The sequence below is a fragment of the Phaseolus vulgaris genome, chromosome 1 (genome assembly GCF_051622355.1).
Source record: "Phaseolus vulgaris cultivar YP4 chromosome 1, ASM5162235v1, whole genome shotgun sequence".
NCBI lineage: Eukaryota > Viridiplantae > Streptophyta > Magnoliopsida > Fabales > Fabaceae > Phaseolus > Phaseolus vulgaris.
The window spans coordinates 35704967-35716472 of NC_143498.1; the positions used below are offsets into that span (position 1 = coordinate 35704967).

The 11506-nt window shown below is 32.3% G+C and overlaps 1 protein-coding gene across 5 annotated transcripts; it reads left to right on the forward strand.

Annotated features, from left to right (window-relative positions):
• Positions 1-238: 238 nt before the first annotated feature.
• LOC137813873 (alpha-L-arabinofuranosidase 1) lies at positions 239-9134 on the forward strand. Of its 5 annotated transcripts, none has more exons than XM_068616335.1 (18): positions 239-569; positions 1305-1512; positions 1791-1845; positions 2374-2585; positions 2830-2951; positions 3067-3220; positions 4231-4300; positions 4682-4827; positions 4959-5004; positions 5215-5267; positions 5385-5529; positions 5652-5770; positions 5986-6057; positions 6146-6249; positions 6937-6993; positions 7573-7771; positions 8529-8675; positions 8785-9134. In XM_068616335.1, exons 2-18 carry the CDS (start codon positions 1333-1335, stop codon positions 8935-8937), a joined length of 2034 nt encoding a protein of 677 aa, XP_068472436.1. In that variant the 5' UTR covers positions 239-569; positions 1305-1332; the 3' UTR covers positions 8938-9134. The 5 variants fall into 5 exon arrangements, with proteins under 5 accessions (XP_068472436.1, XP_068472437.1, XP_068472440.1 ...); XM_068616336.1 differs by having other exon boundaries at positions 377-569; positions 1312-1512; XM_068616339.1 differs by having other exon boundaries at positions 387-569; positions 1791-2066.
• Positions 9135-11506: the final 2372 nt, after the last annotated feature.

Sequence of the window (11506 nt, forward strand, 5' to 3'; positions counted from 1 at the left end):
TTAAAATATTATTAAAAGGCTGCTACAGTATGTTCCTATGAGTGGATAAACTCTACTGAAAAAAATAAGGAAAATGATACAATGACAACCTTGCTCCACTGTACAACTCTCTTTCTTTACTTAAAATTTCAATTTTTTGTATGAAATGACAAAAATACCCTTTTTTTATATCATAAATAAAGAGTTGTATAGTGAAGCAAGTTGTCCATATATCATTGCTCAAAAAATAATGATCGACATAATAAAAAAATAAAATAGATGAAAAAAATTGAGGTTGTCTGTTAAGTGGTTACGCCACGCGATGATGTTAGCACGGCACACAGAGGTGGGTCCCGCACACCGCACAGAAGAAAATCTTAAAAGAAATCGATTCAGAACTCATAAATGAACACAACACAGTTCCTCTTTCAACCGTGGAAGCAAAGGCAAATTACCCACCGAGATATTTGCACCATCCCTTTTGCTTCACTCTCACTGATCCAATGTTTCTCTATAAAGAGATGTAAAACACTAGCAGATTCAGACCAACCACTCCACACAATTTAACTCTGCTTCAATCAAGCATAACCGTGAGTGTTTTTTAGCTCTCAAACCACCCAATTCAAGACCCTTTCTCTTGCTAATGATTCTCTTTTTTGTTTTTTTCTTAAAACTTTATTGTGTTATGGGTGAGAACGGTTTCGTAATCTGTGGATTATTTATTGCTATTATCAGAAAACATGGCATGGGTGCAGCTACCTGCAATAATTCACCCTTCATTTCTTTGGTTTTTTGGACATTTATTTTGAATTCACACAATACGTGTCATAAGGCATAGTAATAATTGCATTCAGAACCTCAAATCGAGCTCAGGCTTCCTACTGTGATTTACTAAATTCTTATTTTGTTTGTTTTGTGTTCTTTGTGATAAATTAACCAAATTCTTTAAGAACTTCTCGATTTTGGATTTTTGGGATAAAGTTGACTGGAACAGTTCCGTGTAATTATTGAAATATGATGTCTTTCTTTCTTTGTTATTATTATTACTATCTCTGACTCCCGTTTTATCTGGGGTGAGATTTTGGATAAGTCTTAGCTTTGATATTCATGCACCCAATGAAAAAAAAAGGCGAGAAAATGGTTAGTTTTTATTGTTATATTGTAGGATCAAGCGGTGGTGATAGTAAACGTGTTTGTTGCATGTTTCTTTTTTGTCCAGTATCTGATTACCTGATATAATGATTGCTTTATTTTTTATTTTTTTTCCCTTTTCCTCCTTTATAATCTAAGTATCTGTTCGTTTCCGTTACCTTGTGTTGTTTCAGTTTGCAGATAGATTGAATGTTGTGAACAATGGGTTCATTCAAGGCCATATGCAGTGTTTCTCTGCTCCAATTGTTCATAGTGTTTTGCCTTGTCTTCCAATGCTTTGCTACTAGAAGACACACTGACCCGAGAACAACTCTAGTAGTAGATGCTTCTAATGCAATTGGAAGGCCAATACCAGAGACACTTTTTGGCATCTTCTTTGAGGTGAGTATAAACTGGTGTCTAGCACTTGTTGTCATTTATTTTCTTCACTCCCTTTCTATTATTTCTGGTGTATTATGAGAGTGTTTTTTTAAATGGACTAGGATAGAACATGTGCTATGCATGAGCTCTAAGAGATAAGCATGAAGATGTAACATGAAACAATTAATCAAATGTTAGGATTATGGGATTCTATTGTACCTTAAATTCTGTATTCAATTTGATTGATGCCTGACATGCAAATATCAGAAAATGACCAATTTCTTGAATTTCATCTTCAGGAGATCAATCATGCTGGAGCTGGGGGATTATGGGCTGAGCTTGTGAGCAACAGAGGTCATTTTCATATTCTTCACACTTTTTAATGACAATAGTAGCAGTAGAAGGTTTCTCTAGGTTTTTATTTCTGGTATTTTCATGCAAGTTACATGTTCACATGCACAAGCACAGTATTCCTTCGATCAGTTGTACTTGATACGAAGCGTGATAATAGCTGAAACAAAATAGAAGACAATACGAGAACATAGAATTCATGAGATAAAAGTGGACAAGTAAAGGTATATCTACCTTGATTTAAAGTTCATCATGATTTTAACTGACTATTGATTTCCTTTTATTCTCACACTTTTTAATTTGTGGTTCCCTCAAACTTCCTATCCTAATCCTAATATTTGATGAAAAGGAGAGGCCTGACGTGTTTTTGTATCATTTTCTTGAGTTTCTGTTTTAGATATTATGGATGATACTACTTTATCAATCTTCAAATGTAAACGAAATGGAGGGTTTGCTGTTTACTTTGTTTTATTGTTATAGGTAGGTCTCTGTTTTAAAGTAAAGCTTAAATATTATGAATTCTTGTTATAGGATTTGAAGCTGGGGGCCCTAACACTCCTTCAAATATTGATCCTTGGACAATTATTGGAAATGAATCATCAATAATTGTTGAAACTGATCGTACCTCTTGCTTTGACCGTAATAAGGTTGCACTTCGATTGGAGGTGTTATGTGACAGTGAAGGTGATAACATCTGCCCAGCTGAAGGTGTTGGTGTTTATAACCCTGGTTTCTGGGGCATGGTGAGGCTAATTGATACCCTTGCATCTAATTGATCATAAATCCTACATGCATATATTTGCTGAATGGAAAACAAATGAAAAAATAACGGAATAACAAATTATAGTCTTAAAGTATAAACTGCTATTTCATTTCAATTGTTTGGTTGCAAATTTTATTAGGTCCTTCTATTGTCACATCGTTGAGATTTTTTGTATTTTTACTGATACTGCAAGTAAAATATTTACTACTTTGATCTTCTTTCAGAATATTGAGCAAGGGAAGAAGTACAAAGTGATCTTCTATGTTCGTTCAACCGAATCACTTAATCTAACAGTTTCATTGATTGGACAAAGTAGTGTAGGGAACCTGGCTTCATCCACAATCACGTGAGCTCCAATTTTTTGTACTGCAGAGACTGCTACAGAGACTCTACATGCTGTAGTTTTAATTTCATAAACTATCATAATGCACCTAAGATTGATATTGATACTGATCTTTCAGCGGTAATGCTGCTGATTTTTCAAACTGGACAAAGAAGGAGACTTTATTGGTTGCCAAGGCAACGGATCATAACTCAAGACTTCAATTCACGACCACCACCAAAGGTGTGATATGGTTGGACCAAGTGTCTGCTATGCCACTGGACACATATAAGGTTGTGTTACATCCTGAAATAATTTACCTTTAGCAGATTAAATATATCTTACACCCTAACAGAGTTGTGTGCATATTAAAGTAATTATTTTGTATCCTTTTCTTCATGTGTTTGAACAAAGGATAAATTTTCTCATGTGCTACTTGCGGAGATAGTCTCTCCACACAATGCACCCGTTGGGGCAAGTTTACATATATCAAATGCCACATAACTTCATGATGGTAGAAGCCTTGTAAATGGACAGCTTTATATTCTTTGATTTGAACCCATAACCGTTTTATGGCCAACTAGGTATCGGCGTCAAAACTTAACTTTTATGCAGTGCATTGATTTTATGTAACCATTACTTTTCTAATCATTGACATTAAGGTGTGCTGATGATACTAAAACCTTGTTTACTCACAAATACATGTGGTGGTAAGGAGAATTAATTGTTCTCTCAAATTCTTTTTAGGTATCTAGGTTCTTCATATCTACAGTTTTCTTCCCTCAATTTTTTATTTATTTTACAACATCCTTAACTAAATCCTATATTTCGCTTCATATGTTTACGTGGTTGCACACCTTTTCATATGCATGACATGAACATTATCTATTAAGAAGTGAGTTTAAGCATAATTTATCCTCACAAACACACCGCTGAGGCATATACATCTTGTACGCGAGACTAGATATTTGGGATTGACTTTTATTAAATATTAAAAAGTGATTTTAAGCCTAAATCGTTCTCACAAAATTAACTCATCCTCACAAAATGAGCAAAAGTAAGGTGAGGATTGCTCTGACTTATATACTTTAAATTGGTTTTATCTAGATCTCTAACAATATTAAAAAGATATTTACATAGACTTTACCACTTTATGTGAATTATCTTTCCTACCAAAAAGATAGCCATTCTTTCGTAATAAAATATTTTATAATGAAAATAGTTAATTATCAGTTCCAATGACGCAAGTACCATCCAGTTCTCCCACCCTATCAATAATATCTTCAACCTTGACATGATGCAGGGACATGGTTTCCGAACTGAACTTTTTGAAATGCTGTCAGATTTGAAACCCAAATTTATCAGATTTCCAGGTAAGGATACTGTGGTTCAGATTGAGAAAAGTGAGAAACGGAATTTGTTTAGTTATAATTACTCATAAATACTTGGTAGAGTATACAAAATAAAGAAAAGATTAATGTATTTTAAACTACCCTGCTTTTTTTCCAGTGTCAAAGTGTAAACTAGTTTGCATCTGTAATAGACTAAATTGTGGTTTATGTTTCATTGATTTTTTTCTGTAAGGCAGTTGATCTTGGTATAGCTTTTTGAGTCTACTAAGGTGTTTTATTTATTCACTTTCTTTAGTGCATATTATAGTGTGAGTAAGCATCATTTGACAATCTCACATTCCATTTTACTAAAGTTTGTAGATAAGTAACATCTGGGAATGCTATTTCATTACATTGGATTAGGTGGCTGTTTTGTTGAAGGAGAATGGTTAAGAAATGCATTTCGATGGAAGGCAACTGTTGGACCATGGGAGGAGAGACCTGGGCACTTTGGTGATGTTTGGATGTACTGGACTGATGATGGACTTGGCTACTTTGAGTTTCTCCAAGTAAGTGCCACTTTTCATATATTGTGGCCAAGCCAAGGATTATTTATTCCTATCTAGTTGAATTTACTTTAATTTTTTGTTATACTGGTAAATGATATATTATTATTATTGTTGCTATTTTTGTTGAACAGCTTGCAGAGGACTTGGGGGCTTTACCAATATGGGTATTTAATAATGGTAATTTTATGTTTATCTCTATTAACCAAGTGCTTGTTTGGTTTCTTTTTTAAAGGAAATAGTCTCCATTTTGTCAAAAGCTCTCTCAAGAAGCTGCCAAAAATAAGCTATTATTTTCATCAAAATAGTTAAACCAAACATAAGTTTCTCTTACTAACAAGGTGAAAGGACAAAATTGTATTTGTTTTCTAATTGAATATTTCGTTTTAGGTGTCAGCCATAATGATGAAGTTGATACATCTGTGGTCTTACCTCTTGTGCAAGTATGTTATTACACACTTCTACCCTTTTTCCCACTCTTATCAATTACTTTTCCATTATTTTTTTGAAACAAACCTGAGTTAAATGTATGTAAAAAAGTCTTGAAATTTTTATTGTAGGAAGCCCTTGATGGAATTGAGTTCGCAAGAGGTGATCCCACTTCAAAATGGGGTTCTCTTAGAGCTGCTATGGGACACCCTGAGCCATTTGATCTAAGATATGTTGCTGTTGGGAATGAAGATTGTGGAAAACCGAAATATCAAGGTATGCGTATTTTTCTTATTCATTCTAATGGATAGTTCTGGATTTCATATTTTTTCCCCATTTCTAATTGAAGCAGAGTAATCTGATGCCACTTCCTTTTATGTTACATCTTTGACTGCCAGGAAACTACCTGAAATTCTATCATGCAATAAGAAGTGCTTATCCAGATATCCAAATTATCTCAAACTGTGATGGTTCTTCTCGACCTTTAGATCATCCAGCTGATATGTACGATTATCATGTAATGTCTTCACACGTGTCTTTGAATACAAATCCTTTCACACAATTTCTTTTGTATTTCCCTCTCTTTCTTAATAACAATATCAAGAATGCTGCATATGATTGATACAAGTTAATGCCAACCTAGTTAGAATTATAACCTGTATAGTGATGCAATAACATTCTTAACTTGATTTTAAAAAAATGATCTCTCATATACTTTGTTTCTATTCTTAGGTTTATACAAATGCGAATGACATGTTTTCTAGAGCTAATGCATTTGATCGCACATCACGAAATGGTCCAAAGGTTTTATGATCTTTATCAACCACCTCTCCTTAATTAGTTATTGTTGGCATTTCCATTTGTACTCAATTTATTTTGGACACTTTTATAGGCTTTTGTAAGTGAGTATGCTGTGACTGGAAAAGATGCTGGGACAGGAAGCCTTTTGGCAGCTCTGGCTGAAGCTGGGTTCCTTATTGGACTCGAAAAGAACAGGTTTAATGGGACTTCTTATGATGTTATTTTATCTAAGGGTCAAGCTTGAAATCTTGCACTTTTTCCCAAACCAAATATGCAAAGCATATTGGTAAAATTTTCTATATTAACTAGGCTTTTGGCAATGCCATAATTGAGCCCAGACAGGCTACATATATTAAGTAAATCAAGTCAATTGTGAGTGTTAAAAAAGTTTGACCTATCTGTTAAACAAGATTCACTTGAAGCTTTACTGTCACTTTTCTTTCAAATGAATTTTCTCTGATGCCCTTATGCTTAGCAAGTAACTTTTCACACACACACAATATATATATATATGTATATTTTGTTCAATATTAACGGATTTAAATCCTGTATAAGTAGTCTCTGTTTGCAAGAATGTGGATGGATGCATCTAGCCTCTGTCATTAGGTTGAAGTTTCATGCCTAGGGTGACCCTTTTTCTTTTAATCCATTTACTTGTGTCTTCACAGCTTTTATCTTATACTCTCAATGCACTTAGCACTTGCATCATACTCTAAATATAGCATTTAATAGAAAGAAGGTCCAAGTGTCCTACAAGCCACAGAGCATAAAATCTTTCTTTTACATTTTTATATTTGGTTCTTAGCATTATGACATCTGAGTTTCTGATCCAGTCCACTTAATAGTTAGTACTCACCATTTTCATTTTTCTTTCTGGCGCAGTGATGTTATTGAAATGGTCAGCTATGCTCCACTTTTTGTAAATGCCAATGACAGGAGGTAATTTTTCTAATGATTTTTACCAGGAAATTTCTATTATCTTTTCATCTTGTTTGCCCTTTAGTCTAGCCTTATTGTGCACTATGTTCTTTTCTGAGTAGAAGTTTATGAAAAGTTTCCACCCGAAATTAGACATAACTTTTGTTGATTTCTCCGTGGAGACATGGTTGTAGTTGTGAAAAAATGAAGCCCATGATGGACTACTCCCACCCCGTTTTGCGATTTCATTCAGATGACTGGCTTTAGAACCTTTTCTTTTTAAGATCAGCCTTCACTATTAAGCTAGAAATAAAAATAAATTGCAGTATTTACTCTCTCCTTGTAAACAGATAACTTGTTACGGAACCTTTTAGCTAAAAGGATGATGAAGTAGATCATTAACATTTTTTGTTCAGCTAAAGAATTGCTTGAAGAACAAATAAATTTAGAAAAGAAAAGGTGCTTTCAGAGGAATTTTATTGCTCTAAATATTCTGAGAAGAAAGATGTTTTCAATTCATATGCTAAGGTGGTTAACAAATTACGTTGAATTGTTCCTCGTTGACGGCCAAAATAAGATTGTGTCTATTTCTGTCATTAGGTGGAACCCAGATGCAATTGTATTCAACTCCTTTCAGGCCTATGGAACTCCTAGCTATTGGGTGCAATTATTTTTCTCAGAGTCAAGTGGAGCAACACTTCTAAATACATCACTTCAATCTAATTCCTCCAATTCAGTCATTGCATCAGCAATAACATTTCAAAGTTCTGTAGATAAGAAAAATTACATACGAATAAAGGTAACAAACAACTTTTGCTTCAGTTACTCTTATTTCTGTAATTTAAAAAAAATTAAGAATCAGTTCTATTTCTGCAGTTATAGTTAATGGCATAACGTTGAATTTCCAGAAACATTTATATTTTAAAATGCAAGTATTCTTATCTCCTTATTTATTCCATATTTTCTGGAAGTTGACATTGCTATGAAATGTCAAAGGTTTTAAGAACGTATGGAATGTCAAGGCATATGGTAAACCATTATGCTTTTTTTGAAGTCGTGAATCAAAATTGAGCATAAAAATATTTTAAACATAAGGAGTACTGGTTGCTAAAAGTGAAATGGATTGAAACTTCCATTGTTTCCCGTATAAGTGACACATTATTATATTGTGTGTATGTGTGTGTCCTTGATGGGCCTAATTAGGAAAACTAGTGTAAACCAGAGACACTTGGTGAGCAGAGAAGTATGCAACAAATTCAAAAGTGAGTTGAAAGTCTCGGCAATAAGTAAAAATGAGAAAGTTGAGTGACATAAAAGGAAAAAAGACTCAAACACTTAGTTGACTGACATATAAGGAAAAAAACATCCACAAACACTTAACCTTAACCTTAAGGTTTTGGGTCAAGTGACATTATGATCTCTTATATGGTTGACTCATTACTCTTGGTGTTAAATCTGCTGTATTTCCCTAGAAAAACCCAACAAACTAAACAATTATTTTGTTGTAAATTCTTTCATTAGCACTGTCATCACTCAGAATCACTTGACTTTTGCAGGTTGTGAATTTTGGCACCAGTGCGGTGAACCTCAAAATCTCTCTTGAAGGACTAGAACCAGATTCATTGCAGTTATCTGGGTCAACAAGAACTGTGCTCACATCTGGAAATGTAATGGATGAGAACTCCTTCTCACAGCCCAGGAAGGTACATCAAGCTTCACTCTTTCCAATCTTTTCAAAATTTAGCTAACTTGTTCACCCCCATGTCAAAACATTAGCTTATGATTTTGTTGATTCTTCTATTATGAAACCAGGTGGCGCCAATTCAGAGTAGACTCCAGAATGTTGGGAAGGACCTGAATGTCACAATCCCTCCACGTTCGTTCACATCATTTGATTTGCTGAAAGAATCCAGTAATCTGAGGATGAATGGGAGCAATTCTTCTTGTACGAGGTCTTCTATTTAACGCATGAAAAATTTGACCAAAAAGACCAAAGAGCAGAAGAAAAAATAAAGTGGAAGCAATGGATTATATGAATCAGCTGTAATGCAACTCACTGTAAAGATTTGAATCATATCTAGTATACTTTGTCATGTAATTAAACAATGTTGCACTGTGAATAATATTTATATGGTTTCGTATAATAGTGAGTTATTTGTCCATCAAGTTTGCAGACACTTTTTTTTTTTTACTGAAATTTTCATATGGTAGAGGTTATTCCGAAAGTAAGTTAAGGAAATGAACTTCAATCAGAAACAAACAATTTTTGAGTCACATATTCAACTCAAAACAAAAAAAAGAAGCTAAGTTATTGTTAAAAGGATTAAATAAGAATTGCATTATTGAGATAGGAAGTTAGAAAGAGCATGAAGTGGGTTGTCTATGAAATAAGGTTTACAAACAGAAAATTCTCATATATCATTTTGGGAATGGAAGAGTAGGAAAAGCTAATGAAAAGACTTGTCTTCAACTATCTCTTCACTACTTTCTTATGTCAACTATATTCACTATCTTCAAGTTCTTTACATCTCTTTCATGATTGTTTATTCCATCATCAACATTTATTAAAAAAAATTATTGCATCCTTTTAGTATTTGGGTATTTTTTTAATGTAATTTAAACTAAAAAACTAACATTACAAAATGAAAGTAATTATTGTTTTATTACATGATGTAATGTGAAACTTACATGCATTAAAAATTTAAAAATGCAAATTTAGAAAATAAACTCACATTATCTAAAAGAAATCAATAATTTATTTTAAAATAAATAAAAATTAAATTTAATTAACACTTATTAGATCAATTAATTTATGTAAAATTAATTTTCAAAATAAAAAAAAAGATATATAACTTTTAAAAAGTAAATAAAAAAGCACTAAAAGCAGCTCGAGAGACGCAATTATAAAAGAAAATTTAAATAAAAATATAACACGTCTGTTAGGATAGTCCTACGCTATTAAAAAAATTAAATATGAATAAAAATATATGCGTCGTCATGCATGCTGAAAAAAAGTAAATATAAATTAAGTATTATTCGGGAATTTTATCAAAATGGTGCAGTTTTTGTTTAGATTTACGTAAATGGACAGATTCAGAAAATATTATAAGAATGGGTATTTTTTTTCAAAGTTGCATAAATTAAATTCCTTAACCCTCCTACTTTTCTTCTTTTAATTAAAATTTCTAATCGGATTGACAATTTCAGTTTAAATAAAATTGAATACTGGATTGACAACTTCAATGTATTTTATCTCAATTAAAGTTGTCAATTCAATTGCCATTGATTTTATTTTTTTTAAAGAAATGATAATTAATATTTTAAAAATAAAAATATATAATTAAAAAAAGTATTTTATAAATAATACCAAAATTTAATTTTTATTTATTTAAGAAAATGATATAAAAAGTTGAATAATTAAAATGAATATTTTTTACAATAATTTTAAATAAATTGGATTAAAAATGATTTGTTTGATAAATTAAAAATATTTAGTACTTTTTAAATATCGTTAAAGTTAAAAATACACTTATAAAAATGTGATATAATTTATGTATAAATTTTTAGATTATATAATATATGAAAGTATAAATTATAAAAATACACTTATAAAAATGTGATATAATTTATGTATAAATTTTTAGATTATATAATATATGAAAGTATAAATTATATAATATGTAAAAAGTAATAATATACATGTATTTATGTAAAATAAATGTATTAAAAATAAAATAAATTATTCAATATAAGTCATTAAAAGAAGATGATATTAAAATATTTGATGAGAACAACATTACAAAGCATGACTCTACTGTCTAAATGGACAATTTCTTCTGTTGTGACCTTCATTGCGACAGTAAGAACATTTTTTTTGTCTTGTTCTGAATTGACTGATCCATTTCATTATGCAAACGAGTCGTAATTGGTCGTCCCGAGTTTTTACGTCGCATGTGGGGTTTTGGTATGAAATTTGGCCCGGTATAAGTAGACCAATAATCCTCGTTTCGAACGGGGTGAAATTCAACTTGATATGCCTTTCTAATCGTGTGGAGGTTGTAAACTGGATCAATGAATGTCGTCATTTGTAAATGACAAGAGGAACAAACGGCAATAACATGACGACAGGGAAGTCGAAGAGCTTGGAAGTGGCCACAATCACACCACCAATCATTTAATCTAATTGTATATGATTGAGGTCACCGACCATGTTGGGGGGTGGCTAATTCTTGGACATCAAATTCAGAATTTTCTGCATTAAACCTTTCCACAAAACACATAGACGAATCTTGTTGATTTTTTCTAAGTAAGGTTATGATATCTTCTGAATAATAATGACCTGCGCGTAACATGGTGTCTATTTTGAAGACTCGTTCAACAAACCATGTTTTTGTTTTTTCAAAAGTTTCCTTAACCAAAGCGGAAATCGGCAAAGAACGAGCTCTCTTAAGCACGAAGTTAATGCATTCTGCTAGATTTGTGGTCATATGACCATACCTCTTTCCCCCATCATATGTTTGAGTCCATTTCTCTA

Bases quoted from the DNA above. Each gene is read 5' to 3' on its own strand.
- LOC137813873 (XM_068616335.1), top strand. From the start codon at position 1,333: ATGGGTTCATTCAAGGCCATATGCAGTGTTTCTCTGCTCCAATTGTTC. The intron at 6,994-7,572 runs GTAATTTTTCTA...TTCTGTCATTAG, and splicing joins GTAAATGCCAATGACAGGAG to GTGGAACCCAGATGCAATTG. The intron at 8,676-8,784 runs GTACATCAAGCT...TTATGAAACCAG, and splicing joins CCTTCTCACAGCCCAGGAAG to GTGGCGCCAATTCAGAGTAG.